The sequence below is a fragment of the Bombus vancouverensis genome, chromosome 4 (assembly GCF_051014615.1).
Source record: "Bombus vancouverensis nearcticus chromosome 4, iyBomVanc1_principal, whole genome shotgun sequence".
Taxonomy (NCBI): Eukaryota; Metazoa; Arthropoda; class Insecta; order Hymenoptera; family Apidae; genus Bombus; species Bombus vancouverensis.
The window spans coordinates 17684642-17703385 of NC_134914.1; the positions used below are offsets into that span (position 1 = coordinate 17684642).

The 18744-nt window shown below is 31.8% G+C and overlaps 5 protein-coding genes across 8 annotated transcripts; 3 read left to right on the plus strand and 2 right to left on the minus strand.

Moving 5' to 3' along the window:
* Positions 1-1217: 1217 nt before the first annotated feature.
* Positions 1218-3534, minus strand: RfC3 (replication factor C subunit RfC3). Its single transcript, XM_033350702.2, has 9 exons — positions 3397-3534; positions 2839-3032; positions 2692-2756; positions 2487-2614; positions 2247-2409; positions 2021-2180; positions 1747-1958; positions 1601-1678; positions 1218-1533 (listed from the first exon to the last, which is right to left on the minus strand). The coding sequence occupies exons 2-9, from the start codon at positions 2874-2876 to the stop codon at positions 1388-1390; spliced, it is 990 nt and encodes a 329-aa protein (XP_033206593.1). The 5' UTR covers positions 2877-3032; positions 3397-3534; the 3' UTR covers positions 1218-1387.
* On the plus strand, positions 3167-5713 carry LOC117166603 (26S proteasome non-ATPase regulatory subunit 6). The gene is made up of 2 exons (XM_033350704.2): positions 3167-4321; positions 4886-5713. Exons 1-2 carry the CDS (start codon positions 3167-3169, stop codon positions 5585-5587), a joined length of 1857 nt encoding a protein of 618 aa, XP_033206595.1. The 3' UTR covers positions 5588-5713.
* On the minus strand, positions 5701-12429 carry spd-2 (spindle defective 2). The gene is made up of 19 exons (XM_033350699.2): positions 12030-12429; positions 11791-11918; positions 11602-11724; positions 11376-11527; positions 11002-11318; positions 10752-10930; positions 10194-10685; positions 9848-10078; positions 9565-9773; positions 9241-9504; positions 8684-9162; positions 8445-8612; positions 8160-8373; positions 7912-8085; positions 7651-7834; positions 7392-7590; positions 6368-6506; positions 6116-6300; positions 5701-6044 (listed from the first exon to the last, which is right to left on the minus strand). Exons 1-19 carry the CDS (start codon positions 12128-12130, stop codon positions 5714-5716), a joined length of 4269 nt encoding a protein of 1422 aa, XP_033206590.1. The 5' UTR covers positions 12131-12429; the 3' UTR covers positions 5701-5713.
* Positions 12430-12484: 55 nt separating this feature from the next.
* Positions 12485-14533, plus strand: Dus2 (Dihydrouridine synthase 2). 3 transcript variants are annotated; one of them, XM_076617733.1, is made up of 6 exons: positions 12486-12629; positions 12711-12901; positions 12988-13501; positions 13585-13830; positions 13896-14240; positions 14314-14533. In XM_076617733.1, exons 2-6 carry the CDS (start codon positions 12712-12714, stop codon positions 14420-14422), a joined length of 1404 nt encoding a protein of 467 aa, XP_076473848.1. In that variant the 5' UTR covers positions 12486-12629; position 12711; the 3' UTR covers positions 14423-14533. The 3 variants fall into 3 exon arrangements, with proteins under 3 accessions (XP_033206591.1, XP_076473848.1, XP_033206592.1); XM_033350700.2 differs by having other exon boundaries at positions 12485-12901; XM_033350701.2 differs by lacking the exon at positions 12486-12629 and having other exon boundaries at positions 12771-12911.
* Positions 14534-14947: 414 nt separating this feature from the next.
* On the plus strand, positions 14948-18591 carry hay (ATP-dependent DNA helicase hay). 2 transcript variants are annotated; one of them, XM_033350763.2, is made up of 13 exons: positions 14948-15130; positions 15299-15510; positions 15601-15711; positions 15786-16106; positions 16180-16371; positions 16449-16546; positions 16627-17030; positions 17135-17403; positions 17475-17639; positions 17707-17893; positions 17962-18110; positions 18192-18308; positions 18411-18591. In XM_033350763.2, the coding sequence occupies exons 1-13, from the start codon at positions 15097-15099 to the stop codon at positions 18537-18539; spliced, it is 2388 nt and encodes a 795-aa protein (XP_033206654.1). In that variant the 5' UTR covers positions 14948-15096; the 3' UTR covers positions 18540-18591. The 2 variants fall into 2 exon arrangements, with proteins under 2 accessions (XP_033206654.1, XP_033206655.1); XM_033350764.2 differs by having other exon boundaries at positions 14949-15138.
* Positions 18592-18744: the final 153 nt, after the last annotated feature.

Sequence of the window (18744 nt, forward strand, 5' to 3'; positions counted from 1 at the left end):
TATGCAAGCAGCTTCTCCATTCACGGCTGTAACAATAATGTACAACGTATTAACACGTGCCAGCGATGTAAATTGAGCGCTGGCGCAAAACCGCACTAGTTTTTCGATACATATTCATTAGTGGTAATCAAATGATTAATATTCCTTCGTATCGTCTAATTTCATCGAGCTTCTCTGATATACATTATTATTAATGCCAACTAATTAGGCGAAGGACGCAATTATAGTTGACGAAACACTCACGGCCGAGTTCCACTCGTTCAAGTGGAAATTCCCTTCGAAATTACGGAACATGAACAGAAATTGAACAAGCCAGCAAGTGTCGTGTTTCGGTAAAAGTTACAAAATATTTCGAGCGTGGAAGCATAATTAAAACTGGATAACACATACCGTTACCGTGGCATCGATAATGGCACACATGTTAAACGAAAAATATTTTATATGAATCATTGCCAAAACAAATATCAGAATAATCGAGGATTATAATTCATGGGCGAATTGAAACATAACTTCAGTTATTTTTCGAAAAAGATTTACTGCACGTGAAATAGAACATAAGAAAACCATTTTCTCTAAACATGATTCTGAAAGGAAATATGAAATCTGAAGTAGGAATCTGAAAGGAACATTTCCGTTCTAAATATATAAAATTGTACAATTTGTGTACTATGCATAATGTAATTCAAAGATTTTTAAATTACATAGTTTAAAAAACAAATCAATCACCAAAGTATAACATCCTGGAAAGTATTCACAGTGCAGAAAATAGTGTAGCATTGCATGTTTAGTCTCTAGATATGTTTTTGTCGACATGGTACTTGAATGATCGCGTGCCGATTGAGCGACATTTGTCGGACCACTGTCGGACCACTGTTTCACTTGTACGATCAAATGCTATCGTCACACAGTGATTGCACCAGATACATCTAAATACGTCTGTCGGTTACTACTCCGGCAAAACTTATCATTTCGGGGATAAGGTTTCTATAACTGTTCCATACACATGAATTATCGAGGATACATGGATAGGACCAAATAAAAATTAACAAGCACTATATGCAACTCGCTTAGATGATTTGATTGATTTGTGATGTAGTCCTTGACAACATATTTTTAGAAATTTACTGCTTTGATACCGTTCACGAAAGAATTTAATTTATTATAGAATTAAAAACAAGGTGGATAGGAGCGCGTGGGAGAATCCATTGCTTCATGTGTATGGTTTTCTAAAAATCTCAATTTTTTCTTTATTATACATAGTAACAATCGTAAATAATACATTCTTACCAAATTAAGTATTATTCTAAAATTCTTTATACGAAGATATAGTGCTTCAAATTCGATATTACCTCAATTCATAGAATTCGATCCTCAAATGTTGTACGCACTAAGAAATCTCGATATCGCGAGCTCTTTGAAATGCTGAAACGAGGGCATTTAATTGTACCGCTTCACTACAACCAATAGATACTCTTTTCTCTATTTCGGCTAGTTTAATTACTAAATCGATAAGTATGGAATCTGGAAATTCAACTAAAACGAAATGATTAAACTAATATCTTCGCTTATTTTTTATGAAATTGATAACTAAGAGACATACTTTTATTTACAAACAGATGCAGTTCTGTTAATATATCCTGCAATGCCAGTCCTTTCTTTAGTTTTATGTCTTGTATTTCTAAACATGTGTTAAGGCAATCGTAATTTAAAAATGAATAACTGCAGTTAATTATATAAAAAGGATACTACAATAACATAATTCATATGATTCATTCAACAACCAATTCATGATGTTTTTTATATCAATTGGAAGAGGATGTCCTACACAAGAATAAACATTTTCTTCTGTTACTGCACTGAAAGCAAGCGAAGTACTTTGGAGGACATTCAAAACTTTCCTCATATCTCCTCCACTCAATGTTATCAATGCTTGTTTTCCATCCTCCGAAACATTTAAACTGAAGCATATATAAAAGTGTTAGTAATAGATACGATATTTTATCATAATTTATATACCTACTTCTCTTCTTTAATAATGGTATCTAGCCTTGGTAAAATTTGGTCTGTAGACAATGGGCCAAACCTAAATTTAGTGCACCGAGACTGAAGGGCAGGGATAATTTGACTGAGATAATTACATATAATACAAAACCTTACATTGTCTGTGTACTTCTCTATTACTGAAACAATTTTTGCATAGAATGTGTCTTTCATACTTAAAGCAAGTAATTCATGTTACAACTTACTTCTCCTAAGAGCATTCTGGGCATCCTTTGTCATAGCATCAGCTTCATCAAGGATGATTAATTTAAAACCAGATCTGTACATTGTGCCTGTACTTGCAAAGCTAAGGATCTGTCCTCTAACTATACCAATACCTCTATCATCTGAAGCATTCATTTCTAATACCTGTATGGAAAAGAATGTTGTATATAAACCATAGTAAGTTGTACAAAATAAAGATGATATATAACAAAGAGTCAAACCATTGAATTAAATTGGGCTGGTGTATATAATTTACGTGCACAAGCAAGTATTGTACTTGTTTTCCCTGTACCAGGAGGCCCATAAAAAAGGAGATGAGGAAGCTGATTTTCATCAATGAATTTATTTACTGTAATACAAAATAATAATTTAATAAACGATAATCATACATTTTTGCAACATCATTAAATTCACACATATACTAACTAGTTTTGATGATTTCCTCGTGAGATATCAAATCATCTAATTTTTTCGGTCGATACTTTTCCACCCTGAAAGAACAAAATAACAATGTTATTGTTTATACTTATTCGATTATTTTTGAAACTCCACTGTAGATGACATAAACTTTACCATGGTAAATTGGTGGTTTGAGTAGGTTTCTCTGTCATAGTTTATAATTCGAACTTGTATGATAAACTTTGAAAAGTTACCTAAAAGGTTAGAATCTACATAGGTTTTGGCGCTCATTTGATCAATGCCGGTTGCGAGTAACGAAAATGCGCCATTTCTTTATTTGAATAGCACATGCTGATTGGTTGATATATCTATCGAAATACATTATGCAAAATATGTTAATAATTCAAATTGTTTTACATCTAATGATAAGCGAATATAAATCGAAAAACAAAAGACTGGCATCGTATGATATTCATTAGACTAATGAGTAAAAATAAAAGTCATGAGTAATTCAGAATTGTGTCACAGAACTCCTGAGCATATATTCCTTATCAAAATCCGATTTAAATTAACTCTGCCAAAATACCAAAATGATGAGAACTTAAAAACTGAATTACTCGATATAATAAAACGCGGAAACATGACACGTTACTACGAAGATGTATGTAAGGCATTCGACTGGAAAATTGACGAGAATCTTCTCGATGCAATGAAGCATGAAAACGAGCTTACGTGGAAGGAATTAGAGTCCTCTGATAATTTGACTCTTGAGGACACTGAAAAAAGAAATTGGCGAGAGAAGTTCGAGTTCTTTTGTGAAACTGGTAATCTCGATCGTGCCACAGACATTGCGAACTCCGTCATAAACGACGAAACTAATTCATCCAGCATCAAAGTCGAAGCTGCATTCGGTTTGTTTAGAATAGCACACATAAAAAATAATATTCGCTCGATGGGGCAAATAATTACCAAGATAACAAATCTGATGGAAGGTTCTCATGCATCAGGCAGCAATTGGTGTTGTCGTAATAAATTGAAAGTGTACGAAGCTGTTTACTATCTGGCAACGCGAAACTTTCCTCGCGCTGCGTGCCTTTTGCTGGACTGTATCCCAACCTTTGAATCCTATGAACTATTGCCATTCAAAGAGGTCGTAGAATACACAACATTATCAGGAATAATTTCCTTATCCCGATCGGAACTTGATTCTCGATTCAACAACAATGGCCTCTTGCAACAAGCTTTGCTCACTGAGGCTCCCAAATACAGAGCATTTTTTTATTCTCTCTATGATTGTCACTACAAAGAATTCTTCGAAAATCTCGCCTGGATAGAATGCGAGCTTAGAGCAAATCCTTTGCTTCATTTCCATTATCGTTATTACGTAAGAGAGATGCGTTTGAGGGCATACTGTCAGTTATTGCAAGCATACAGGACCATCAATTTAAGTAGAATGGCGACAGAATTTGGCGTGACAGAAGAATACATAGAACAAGAAGTGGCACATTTTATTGCCAATGGCAAATTGCATTGTAAAATCGATAAAGTGGCTGGAATGATCGTTACCATCAGCGCTGCTGGTTGCAACAGAGGGCAAGCACCTGATGTTTCATGCGATCGAGGATTAATTTATCAAAATATCATAAAAAGAGGCGACGCGTTACTTAATCGATTAAAAAAGCTTGGTCAAGTTGTAGATTATTAATTTTATGATAATTTATTCTTCAATGATAATCTGACATGTCATTATATCAGTGACAATATTATTATATACATATGTAAGTTTCGTAAACCTTCATGGCTCAAGATTTAAGATTTACTAGGATATTCAAAAATTTTTAATGTCGAATTATGTTTAAAGTAATTCGTATTCCCACGGTATTGAAAAACTTCAAGTCGTTTCGAAATTGATATTCAAACGTGCATTCACTAGTTACTAGTTATAAGTATAAAACGGAAGTGATTGAAATATTTGCGTCAAGTATGTCCAGAATCTGACGTATTTTTAAGTGTTTGATAGTATCTTAAATAGTATTTGTCAATTAAAAAAAAAAATATGCTTTAAGTTTTTTTGTTTACAAATGTTGTAACTAAATAAGTGGCGTTAGGAATCCTCCAGTTCAATAAACCATTTATTTTCTAACCTTATTTAATCCTGTATATATTCTGGAACGTTTTGTTTCGTTTTAACAGAGGTTATAGTAATTATTTTTTTCGTGAGTTTAATGAAATAATGGCGAAACGAATTCTCACGAAATATCCTCGATCAATTTACAAAGGAACCAAAGAAATTAAGCAACCGTTCAATTATTTGCTTGTACTGGACTTTGAATGCACTTGCAAAAAATACGAGAAAATTGATCCACAAGAAATTATCGAGTTTCCCTGTGCAGCAGTGTCTACGACAAGTTGGAAAGTTGAAAACGTCTTTCACGAGTATATTAAGCCAAAATACCATCCTCAGCTTACTCCATTTTGTACAGAACTTACTGGAATCATGCAGGACCTGGTAGACAATCAACCTTACTTTCCAGAAGTGTTTGGAACATTTTGTAATTGGTTAGAAGAACACAAATATTTTAAAGACGGGAACGATTCTGCATTTGTTACATGCGGTGATTGGGACTTAAAGTTCATGTTACCAAGCCAATGCGAGTTAGAAAATATATCATTACCTAAGCAATTTATGAAGTGGATAAATTTAAAAGGTAGCTTTTGTGACGCAATAGATCATTATCCACGAAATTTAACAGATATGCTTTTACATCTTAACCTTCCTTTGATTGGAAAATTACATTCTGGAATGTCTGATGTAGAGAATATGGTCCAAATAATACAAGCTCTCCAGTCACGGCATAATGTACAATTTAAGATAAATAATGTACACCATGATGCATTAAGGGAATATGTTATGAACAAATAAAGATTTTATTGATTAATTTATTTATAGTAAAAATATTGCTGATATAAAAATTAAAAGCTATAGGATTGTAGTATCTGTATAATAAATACTTCAATAAAAAATTAATTCTAAGATTTCAATTTACAATTACTTAACTGTTACTTTTATTTGTACATCAAACTTTTTGTTCTCGGTATAAATTTCAAGAACCGCGTTGAGATTCCGTTCGATTTTTCGTTTACACTGTATTTTTAGTTGAAAATCTCTTCTAGTAGGTATCATTCCTTCCGCAGGAACGACTCTTAAATACTCCGTATTTGATAAAAAAGTTTCAAACGGTTCTGCCACAGTACAAGGACTTCTTATTGTTACAACTGCTTCTGATCTAGTCGGTGGAGTTAAAATTACAACAGATGGGCTAATCATAAAATCGTCTGCATTCATGCCGTTTTGAAATGTACTATTTGCTACAAAAGTCCTGAAGATTTCTTTAAGTAAACATCAATGTCTATTGAACTTTATGACATTTAAGTTATTTATTACACTCACTCTGAGGGTAGGAAACTTTCACCATTTCCTTCATATATATGACTATTGTCACTACAAAGAGAATAAAACATTTGTGATTCGTCGGCATTATCGTGAAGAACGGACATAGTTTCATCGGCGCACACTTCCACCGTTAACATTATTTCATGTTGATGAATCCCTTGACAAAGGTCCCCAAGATTTTGCTAAATAATATTTAGATTTATAAATAATTTATTAATTAGAGCAGTTAGTAAATTCCTTGTTACTTACCACTGAATCTCGTACAGCATTTATATCCGATATTAATTGTTCTCCAGAAAAAGTTTTACATAATGGTTGAATAATATTCCTAAAAGTTTCATTTTCATTTCCACTCAATTCGCCTGTTTCTTTCATTTTATTATATAATCTAAAAATAAAAAATAAAAAAATGAAAAGTAGAATAATTTTTTATAAACTTAACACGTTGACTGCCACGCGTGTTTTCAAAGAAATCTCCGTCAGGCCACGCGTGCAGCAGTACCAAGCGTTCTCTGCTAGGTGCTCTCATCGATATTTTAGTAATGCGAGTCGCTCATGTGGTGGTCTCAAGAATCTTTCGTTTCGTTTGTTCGCAACATTAAAACCACTAGCTGTTGTTGAATATAATGAAGGAAAGTGTGGTATAGATTATTCCGACCAAATGGTTTTTTATGCCACCACAATTAGAAAAAGAATCAAATGGTACAGAAAACTTGGCATTCAACTCCTTCTGGGAAATTCTGTTGTAAACGCTTTGACGGTTTACAAAATTGCAACAAGGAAGGATATAAATATTAGAATATTTAGAGAATTATTAATTGCAAAATTATTAGGGTTGCCTGAAAATACAAAAAATCCTTGTCTTTGACGGAATCAGCATAATATCGCCGTTCGGAAAAATGATTCCGGAAGAAGCATTAGAAGATGCAAACTATGTTATGCGAATAAAAGACGTCGAATGGACCGAATAAAGGCACAAAAGAATTTGAAGAATACAACAACTTATTGTCCAAATTGTCCCAACCAACCTCAGTTATCTATAGAATGCTTTAAAGTTTTACATTCTAAATAATTTTTTTAATAAACCATTTTCGTATTACTTTTATAACAATTCAACAGTTCTATTATTTCCTCTGGAATATCTTTTCAAATACCTATGACGATCCTTTGCAAGTAGTCAAATAAGCGCCACCCGAATATGGGTTACGCGGCCCGACCTTTGCCGACACCCGAATACAGGTATCGTGACAGTCAACGTGTTAATATCACTCACCTACGAATTCGCCAGCGCGTAGGTTCATCTCCATGGGTAATTAATAGGGTTCCAACATGTGAGACATTAGATCGTTGCAGTAAAGCTAGATCTTCCTTTCGCGGTTCAAATTCCACAGTCACCCATTGAATTTCTTTCGAATTTAGCAACAATTCAGTTGGATTTACTTGCCAACTCGATGCCATAGTAGGATATACAGCTGAGATTATTAAAAAATAATTTAGAAAATGATCATTTACAATTCATATACTTAAGATACCTTTGGGTATTAATTTGATTTTAACATAGGAACACAGATCTCCAATATTTTGTAATTTGATCTTTGCACGTGGAGTTCTTCCGCACCTTAAAATACCAAGGGATAACCACATTTTTCCGCCTGTGTCTTTAAATGCTTCTGAAATTTCAACTTTGCTATAACCTCCATAACCATATAGAAATAGCTGCAAATGATATATTACAAATAGATTCAAATATTAATTAATTTATGAGAGTTTCAACAAACAATACGTTTATTTACCACTTTCGAAGATCCAGATTCAGACTCTTCTCTTTTTGGCTCATAGTGTCTGAATATTATTTTTCCAGCCGCTGCGCCTATATGATGAGGACTAAATAGAACGGACAGCATCCTACTTTCCAAACCTTGCAGAGCTAATACAATAATACCAACGGGCTGTCGTTCTCGAAGAAACTGAGAGAATGTCAAATGTTTTTATAAATGTAAAATATTAATTAAATGATATTCCAGTGGATTAAATATATTACTCGAAAATTTTTTTCACTGTCCGATATAATAGCTTGTATCCTTATTTTGTTGTTACTTGTATTACGAATAGTGAATTCCCTAATTTCTGACTTTCCTGTTTTCACGCTATTCCATATCAGAGCAGCGTGAGTTGTTCTGATAGGAATTTTATCGCCAGTAACAGTTGAACCAGATACTGAACTAAGAGGCGAATTTCTGCCAGATACGCCCGACCTATTATCGTGTAAAATGTCAACATGTAAAACTTTGTAGAAGCTTAATATAACATATAATATTAAATTTACTTGTTTGAAACCACGCTATGCGGAGACGATGGAGAACTAACAGGTGGTAAATACTGAGGTGTTTCACATCGAACATTTTCATTTTCTGCCTCTGTATATGTGTTTGATTCTCCGATTACAGAATAGTAATGATCATCGCCACCAGCAGTTAATTTAATTTTTGCATACCTATAAATATATGCAAAAAACAATAAAAAGACATTTATGATATTATATAGGTTTATAAAATGTCCTCTCACATTTTAGGAGTGCCTGATGTTTGTTGCTTGTATGTAATAAAGAAGCACCCAGTTTCCCTAGGTTGCACAAGTAAATTTTCTGGTTCAACTGAGAAATATTTTGAATTTTTTGTTAATTCAATTTCTTGGATAAATGAAGCTGTTATTAGCGTCGGTATCGTCCCAAGATTAATCACGGTCAAGGGCTTGCTTTGTTTGTTAGGAACGACCAAAGGTAAGTCTGTATCAATAGTTTGTATCTTATAAATTCCTACTTGTACAATAAGAGGAATTTCTTGGATTATTATACTGTTCTCTGGAGTACTTTCGTTTTGAATTATTAAAGTGCCAGCGTAATGTTGTAAGGATCGTTGTTGCGTCTCAGTATTTTTTTGCGCAACAGCCTTGCATTGAACATTTGTAGTGCGTACTTCTTGAGATTTAAGAGTAATGTGTTGTGATTCTTCTGGATTTTCTAAGCTAAATATTGCTGGTTCATTCTACATTGCATTAAAAAAAAAAAGATAGCAGACATAACAAATAAAATACATATGAAATTAATTAGATGGAATTATCACCTGTAGTATAGAAATTTTGATGGGTACATCGACATTATTTTTATTTTTTATTGTAATAGGTAAGACTGCTATGCTATTTTCAGCAATATACTGAAAATCTAATTCTTTTTTTTGAGAAGGGTTTGACACGTTTATATCAATTTCTTCGGGTTTGAGACATATAATATGTTTCATAATCCATTCAATTCTTGTTACCATATCTGATACTGTTATGTTTAAAACTGCAATAATTGGTTTACACATTTTCACCACTATTACGGTAATCTGAAATAATTATGTTTTAATTTTTATATTACTGTAAATTTGTAATCGTCTTTTTTTTACCTTAACATGTTGTTCTGCATTTGGTTTAATAAGAATAACATCTTTCGGCAGTGTAAGTCGGACATTATGCTTATCTCCTTGAATTTGATTTACGCTTAATGCACAAATGACCCATCTATCACTTTTATTTAAGAGTTCGATATCAATTTCTCTAGGTATAGCAACGATACAACTGCACAATTCTTCTGTACTTTTACCAATCACGACGTCTATAAAAAATAAAAATTAACAAATCATAAAAGAACAAATTAGAGGATGATATACTTATTGTGTTATATCTTACTATTAACATAAGATTCTTGTAAATTTGAAATATTTTCAATTTCTGATCTATCTTTACACGAAACATTTTCCTTTTTTATATTTTCTTTTTTTCCTATTTCTTCTTCTTCAAGACCGGTAAACTTATCCTCGTGACTAATCATTGCGTTAATTTTTGAAGTATAAGGTGATATTTTGTTTTCTGTATAATTTGGAGGAGTTAATGTAGAGTCTACCAACAATGACTTAAGCTCTAAAAGAGATAATATTCTTTGAGTGAAGTGAAATATAGGAATAGTTTTAAACTTAATTTATTCAAACAACTTATTAGTTGATTAAAACTTAAAATTTTTAGGAAAAAACTATACCTTGACTGTATAAGGATGGTAAGTTTCCACTACTTAACTCTTTCTTAAGTTCCTGAGAAATCGCCTCATAGTTTATTTTTGTACCTGAGTTAGAGTCAAATGAAAGCATTCTTGGAATAGAATGTTTAATATCTACAGTTTCATTGATGATTTTACTATCTAAAGATAATTTTGAAGAAAGATTTAGTAATCCCACATCTTTTCCAAAATTATCTATATTTCTATTTGAAGTAGCAGGCATGGATTTTCTACTTGAAGGCGATAATGTGTAAGTATCTCTAGCTACACTCTTCTCTTGCACTTGCGTGGATTTTTTCTTTTTCTTTGCCATGATGAGTTGATCCACTAATCTTCGTGGCGTGCCACTATCGATATCCTGTAGTGCTTGAGCAATACTGGTCAAACTCATAATACTTTGCTCTTCCACATCTCTTGTTATATTTGGAATATTTTGAGTTTTATCTTTTGCGATATTAGATCCAATTGAGGAATCTACAAGAAGAAATAGCCTTTTAGATATACAAGAAATTTATTTCAATAAATGCAAATAAGTAATACCTTCTGTTACAGAAGAGCAAGTTGAATCAACTAGAGGTATAAGATGATCTTTCTTTTTTGGACTGTTTACTGATAGACCCAAACTTGGCCTTTCTAACCCAGTATCCGATAATTCTCCAAAATTTCCACATTTTCTTCTAAAAAATTCACTCACAGATACCTTATGTCCAGCGCAGGATCTAAAATTTAATCGTATTTGATTATATTTAATAATATTTGCAATGCAAAATATTTGCAATTATGTACTTACTCTACTGATAAATCTAGTTCACCTATGATGCCAGAAAAACAGGATAAGTTTAAGTATTCTTTTTCAGAAGAAGCTGTTGTGGGAAGAGCATAGGGATAATTTTGTTGCCAAGATACTTCATCAGCTAACATTTGATTGACCATTTCAGAAGCTGGACGAAACTCTTCATTATTAAATTGAGCCATCAATTCAGCAGTTGTTGAATCAAATGTTATTTGATTCAAACTTTTACTTGAAGCTGATGATGATAAATTATTTTCTGAATTTCTACTTAATCCGGATGAACGTGCACTGATCTCTTTTGGCTCAAAAACAACCTATATATGACACTCATAAATTATCCCAACCAATTCTTCATAAAAAATCATACTTACACTATTTGCTTTATCCTTAACTGAATGTGAGATATTTTCATTCTGAAGATTAATTTGATTGGAACATACGGATTGACCATAATCAATTAATGTTGAAGGAATGATATTACTAGATAAATTTTGAATATTTGTATTGTTTTCTTTGTTTGTATCTGCAATGGTAAGAAGCCATATTCAATATTTATCTACAAATAGAGACTTATGTTTAAAAAATTAAGGTTTTTACCATATGTAATAGATGCACTTTTTATATCACTACATCTTTGAAGTAGCTTTCTAGCACATTCTATGTCCAATTTATTCTCACTTTGTTTCTCTACTTCTTCTATTCCACTTACTTCAGCTAAAACTATAAAGATACATTATTTATCATGACCATCACTATAAACTATATAAAACACAGTACAGAATTTACAGGAAGATATACTGTCCAGTATTCCAAGAGATGACTCAGTAGACTTCCGCGTAATATCATTTTTGTCTTTAACAAATTGTTTACAAATAGCCTCTTCAATATCCCTATTAAGAACATTGTTTTCCAATCTGAAAAGAGTAATTAATTTTTTTTTTCTAATAACATATCATAACCATTTGAATTATATCGTATTATTCAGAACTTGTGAAATACAAAATTTACAGACAAGACAAACTCACGTGTTTTTTCTTTGTACAGTTGAAGTTGCTTGTGGCTGAGGAGTACTTAAAACAGTCACGTCGATAAAATCTGCTTCTGTGGGCTTTAATGGTGTGAACATTATCAAAATTTTTCTTTGTCTGTCGTTCAATCACTGTTGACCGCTAATCTCTCATAGATACAATTCGTACACGTTGAAGATTCTAAGCGATTTATCAATCGCCAAATTAATGAAACAAAGGAGAGATTGTACCATATTACTCGCAACTCAACGTATTGTTTGACAGTTGATCGATCTTAGCGTTCAAATTTGAAAGTATTCTGTGATCATCAAACATAGAACATGAAATTCTTACTATGTTGGATCAACGATTCACATACGGTGAATATAATGAAACTGCCATCTAGCCTAAATATTCCCGAAGCAAACCATCACGTGTATCATTATCATTATTCGTTATAAGAAGGAATCGACAACATGTATGACACTGTACTAAATAATTCATAAACAGTTATTAATTTTCTGTAAGAGAGATGTTGAAAAGAAAAGATATTTTTATCTTAATAATGCATCGATAAAAAAGTATCGATAAGAAATTATTAGAATTATATGTTTTATAGTAAATATCCTAATTCGTTGTGACCGCATTAAAGTTTACATTTTCAAGATCACAATAAAAATTGTAACATATTGACAATAGAATGAACGAAAAGGCAGGGATGACGATGGAAAGGAAAAGATTAAATTATGAGAATAAACTTATATTAGCACCTATGGTACGAATTGGTACTCTTCCTATGCGTCTTCTTGCACTTGATTATGGAGCTGATATAGTGTACACGGAAGAATTAATAGACTGGAAATTATTACGATCATTTCGTCGTGAAAATGGTAAGAAAATGTTAGTATTAAAATATTCATCAAAACTAGCCTGGTTTAAAGAATTAGAAAAGTTACTTTAATGAATTCTTCTTTAGATGTTTTAGGTACAATTGATTACATAGATAAAACAGATGGTACAGTGACTTTTCGAACATGTCTTAAAGAGAGAAATAAAGTAGTTTTACAAATTGGTACTTGCGATGCAACAAGAGCATTGAAAGTAGCCAAAATGGTAGAACAAGATGTTGCTGGAATTGATTTAAATATGGGTTGTCCCAAACTATTTTCCTTGGTAGGAAAAATGGGTGCAGCTCTTCTGAAAGAACCAGAAATAGCTACAAATATTTTAAAAACTTTAGTAGATAATTTGAGCATTCCTGTAACTTGTAAAATTCGTGTATTGCCAGATTTAAATAAAACTTTAGAACTTTGTGAACTTTTACAATCGACTGGTATATCAGCAATTGCGGTTCATGGTCGAACTGTTAATGAAAGACCACAACATATGAACCGTAATGATGTTCTGAAGAAAATATCTGATAGGCTTGCTATACCAGTTATAGCAAATGGAGGGTCAAAAGAAATACAAAAATATTCTGATATCTTCAAGTAATGCTTTACTTGAATTTTACCTTTAAAAATACATATATTGTTTGCACAAATTAAAAGTAACTGCAGTTATTTATTTACAGATTTAAGGAAATAACAGGATGCAGTAGTGTGATGCTTGCACGTGCAGCTCAATGGAACTGTTCAATATTTAGTAAAGAAGGTTTACTTCCCATGGAAGATGTAATAAAATCATATTTAAAATATGCTGTGGATTGTGATAATTCACCTTCAAATACTAAGTACTGTATACAAAATATACTTAGGGAACAGCAGGAATCAACATTAGGCAAGAAGTTCCTTAGTTCTCAAACTTTAGAGCAAATATGGTATGATTAATGTTGTTAGAATAATATGACCATTTATTGTGACATTAATCAGTATCTTGTTTTAGTGATTTATGGAACTTAATTGATTATTGTCTTTCAAAGAAAAAAGAATTTGAAGAAAAAGGTCTATTGGGAAGATCTCAAGTTTCACCTATGAGAGAAGACGGAAAACAGGATGAGGGACAAGCATCAAATAAAAGAAAGATTTCAAAGGAGGAGGACGTAACCTTAATGCATTGTGCGTTTTTAAGAAATAATTATGTAACAGATCTTGAACTACCAAAAACTATTTTACATAAATGGACGCAAACTCAAAGGAAAAAAAAGCCAAATTATGATACACAACAAAAGGGAAAATTATTTCAATCCATCGTTACCGTCGATGGACGGAGATATGGATCATCCTTCTGGTAATAGACAGAATTGTATATTATGTTACATAGTTTTATTTTATTAACGTAAATGTACTTTAATTTATTTTAGGGAAAAAAATAAAAAGTGGGCAGAACAAGGTGCTGCTCTGGTTTGTCTTTTTTCCTTAGGTCTAGTCAATAAGAAAGCTCTTGCTACAAACTGCAATGTTCCTTGTTGATAACCTATGAGCGAAGAATAGGAGTAATCAATTATTACATCACGATTTTTGAAAACTGACCTCATATTTTTTTATTAATTTTGTTATTAATAAAAAAACATTTTTCCAATACAGAGAAATATAATGTTTTTACTTATCCTTTCTAACAGCAGCGTTATATATGAATAATTTTTAATATTTCTAGATATTTTAAAAATATCACAATATTAACATTACAATATTCGTTTTATAATATAAATTTTTCAGTAACAACAAGAAGTCATTATAATCAGTGGTTATCATTCAAGAATAATAGAACAATAATATCAGTGGTTATCATTCATAATACAAATAAAGATGCTTTTTTATATAAATCAGTCTAAATGCTAAAAATATAAAAAAATGTATATCATATCATGATATCATTATTTATAGAGTTAAAAATTCTTACTAAAGACTTAAGTAGTTTAACTTTTGTGTATCTAGCCTAACAAAAAATTACATCCGATGTTAGGTATATCTATACTATATTTTGTCTATGACTAACCATTTTTCGGATTGTGTTAACGTTGTTGGTATTCTAGTCTCCTAAAAAATTATTAATTCTGATTTAAGTGATAAATAAATTAGAGAAAATAATAAATCAGCGTTAAAAGTAACTATTTATAATTTAACAATTAAATTGTTAATTAATAATGGGCCCACCAAAACGTTTTAAAAAGGACAATGGTATGAAGGTATCTTATTTCATTAAAATGTTTTACAATTTTTACCTATAAATTTTATTATTTTTAGAGCAATTTCAATAAAATAAGAGTTAAGATAATTTTTATTACAATTATATATGAATGTCAAGTTATTTGATATTGTAATGAAAGCTGTCACTTACTTTTACAGATAGAGGTAAATGGAAAAAGCGTAAAGAGGATCCAGAAGAATACAATGACGATGATACTTTAGATGATAATGAAACTGAAGGTATACCTGATGCAGCCAAAAATGATGTTGAAAAGCAAGATGATACAGCATTGGAAGATGAATTTGGTGCAAAGGATTATCGTTCGCAGATGATTTTAAAATCTGATTGTACTTTAAGGCCACTTTGGGTGGTAATGTTATTTTTAATGTTAATCAATCTCTTATAATCTGATTTTTTGAACATATGTATACAGATTATGTTATTATTAAAATTTTTTTAGGCGCCAAATGGGCATATTTTTTTAGAATCTTTTTCACCTGTATACAAACATGCTCATGATTTTTTAATTGCTATCTCAGAGCCAGTATGTCGTCCAGAACACATTCATGAGGTAAAAATATAATTAAATATCAAATTTGCTCATATTAAATATAAAAAATTTTCATAATTCAAATTTTATTTTAGTATAAATTAACTGCTTATTCTTTGTATGCTGCTGTTAGTGTTGGGCTTCAAACTCATGATATAATAGAATATTTAAAAAGACTTAGTAAAACTAGTATTCCTGATGGGATTATAGAATTTATAAAATTGTGTACATTGTCATATGGCAAAGTAAAGTTGGTATTAAAGCACAATAAATATTTTGTCGAATCTCCATATCCCGAGGTATTACAAAAATTACTGAAGGATCCTGTAATTCAAGAATGTAGGTTGAAAAAGACTATAGAAGATGAAAAAGATGAGATAATCACAAATGTTCAAAGCAAAACAAAAGCACCACAGGTAATACTTTTTGAATATTAATAGCGTAATTATTTTGATGAAGTACAATACCAATATTTTCTATCTTTCCTAGTTTGGAGCAAAAGCAGTGACTAATGTTCCAACTGGAAACACTAAAATAACAGAAACGACTAACGATCAGGTTCCAGCAGAAGTAGCTGCTGTTCCCGAAGATATTACTACCTTCTATGATAAAATGGATAAAGAGGATGAAGATGAAGAAGAAGAACACGAATTAAAGACAGTTAGTTTTGAAGTAAATCAGGTACGGAATTTTTATCTTAATTTACACGAAGTAAAATTTCACGTGTTATTGAATATTTGTAAAAAATTATGTTGTAGGAAAAAATTGAAGTTATCCAAAAAAGATGTATAGAATTGGAGTACCCATTATTGGCAGAATATGATTTTCGCAATGATACCGTAAATCCAGACATAAAGTACGATAGAGTAGTATAACAGAATTGTGTCTTATATATGTAGCAAAAGGTGTCTGTAAAATTACTAAATTATATTTTAGCATTGATTTGAAACCGTCGGCTGTACTGAGGCCCTATCAGGAGAAGAGTTTAAGAAAGATGTTCGGAAATGGGCGTGCTAGATCAGGCGTTATTGTTTTACCTTGCGGTGCCGGTAAAAGTTTAGTTGGAGTAACAGCTTGTTGTACAGTTCGGAAACGTGCGTTAGTCTTATGTAATTCTGGAGTATCGGTAGAACAATGGAAGCAACAATTTAAAATGTGGTCCACCGCGGACGATTCAATGATTTGTCGATTCACAAGCGAAGCAAAGGACAAACCTATGGGTTGTGGAATTTTAATCACAACATATTCTATGATCACTCATACACAAAAACGTTCATGGGAAGCGGAACAAACTATGCGATGGCTCCAAGAACAGGAATGGGGAATTATGGTTTTAGATGGTAATATACTTTTTCAAAACAAAATAGATCGAATTACAGATTTTCATTAAATTATTTAATATACATATACATTTTACATTTAATATACATATACATGCTCTTAGAGGTACATACGATTCCTGCAAAAATGTTCAGAAGAGTGTTAACAATCGTTCAGTCCCATTGTAAATTGGGATTGACCGCGACATTACTTCGAGAAGATGATAAAATTGCTGATCTCAATTTTCTGATTGGACCTAAACTGTACGAGGCCAACTGGTTAGAATTGCAAAAAAGAGGCTTTATCGCAAGAGTACAATGTGCCGAAGTTTGGTGTCCTATGTCGCCGGAATTTTATAGAGAATATCTTGGTTGCAAAATGACTAAAAAATTGGTAAATAATCGCATATTAATTTAATTTCATTTGATATATTTGACAACTTTTAAATACTATTCTATTTGCAGTTACTTTATGTGATGAATCCTAACAAATTTCGTTGCTGCCAATATTTAATACGATATCATGAAAGGCGTGGCGATAAAACCATTGTTTTCTCAGATAACGTTTTTGCTTTGAAACATTATGCCATTAAAATGAACAAACCGTATATCTATGGTCCCACTAGTCAAGTAAGTATAAATATAAAAATGGAAACCATATCAATCGCAAGATACCTTACGACACAAATAATTTCAGAGCGAACGAATACAAATTTTGCAAAATTTCAAATTCAACACTAAAGTAAATACCATATTTGTGAGTAAAGTGGCAGACACTTCCTTTGATTTACCAGAGGCTAATGTCTTAATTCAAATATCTTCGCACGGCGGTTCACGACGTCAAGAAGCACAACGTTTAGGACGAATTTTAAGAGCTAAAAAAGGTACAATTCACTAAAAGTTATTTTACATGGAACGAATTAGACATAGTAAATATTAAATTCTTTCACAGGTGCCATCGCGGAGGAATACAATGCGTTTTTTTACACTTTGGTATCACTAGATACGATGGAAATGAATTACTCGAGAAAGCGTCAGCGTTTTCTTGTAAACCAAGGATATGCTTACAAGGTCATTACAAAACTTGCAGGAATGGAAGAAGTGCGTATTATGTAACTAGTAACATTGAATAATGATTTTGTAAAATTACTTTAGATTTTATTTCTTTGATTATTAAAATAGGAACCAGATTTGATGTATACATCTAGAGAAGAACAGGGTCATTTGCTACAACAAGTCCTATCTGCGAGTGACATTGATGCGGACGAGGAAAGAATACCTGGAGAAGGACCCAGACCTGTAAGTTTTAAGATATTAATGTGACTAAAAATTATACTCATCAAATTAGAAAATGTCATGTATTTTGTTGTTTGTTTTACTTTACCTAAACTATTATTTCAGATTGTACGTAAAGCCGGAAACATGACTTCGATGTCAGGCGCGGACGATGCAGTTTATTACGAATATAAAAAGGCTCCTAGTTCGTCTACAGCAAATAAACATCCGCTGTTTAAAAAATTTAGGACATAAAAAATTTGGATTGTATATATAAAAGTATTTAAAAAATAACATATAAAATCTTTCCTTAGTGTACATTTTTTAATATCAATCTTTTACTATACAAAAGAGCTTGAGTTCAGAGATATGAATTTTGTATTTAGGTTTGCAAATCACGTTTTGTAAAAACGGCGACCAATAACTTGCGACGTGAGTGACATACTGATTATTTCTTTAT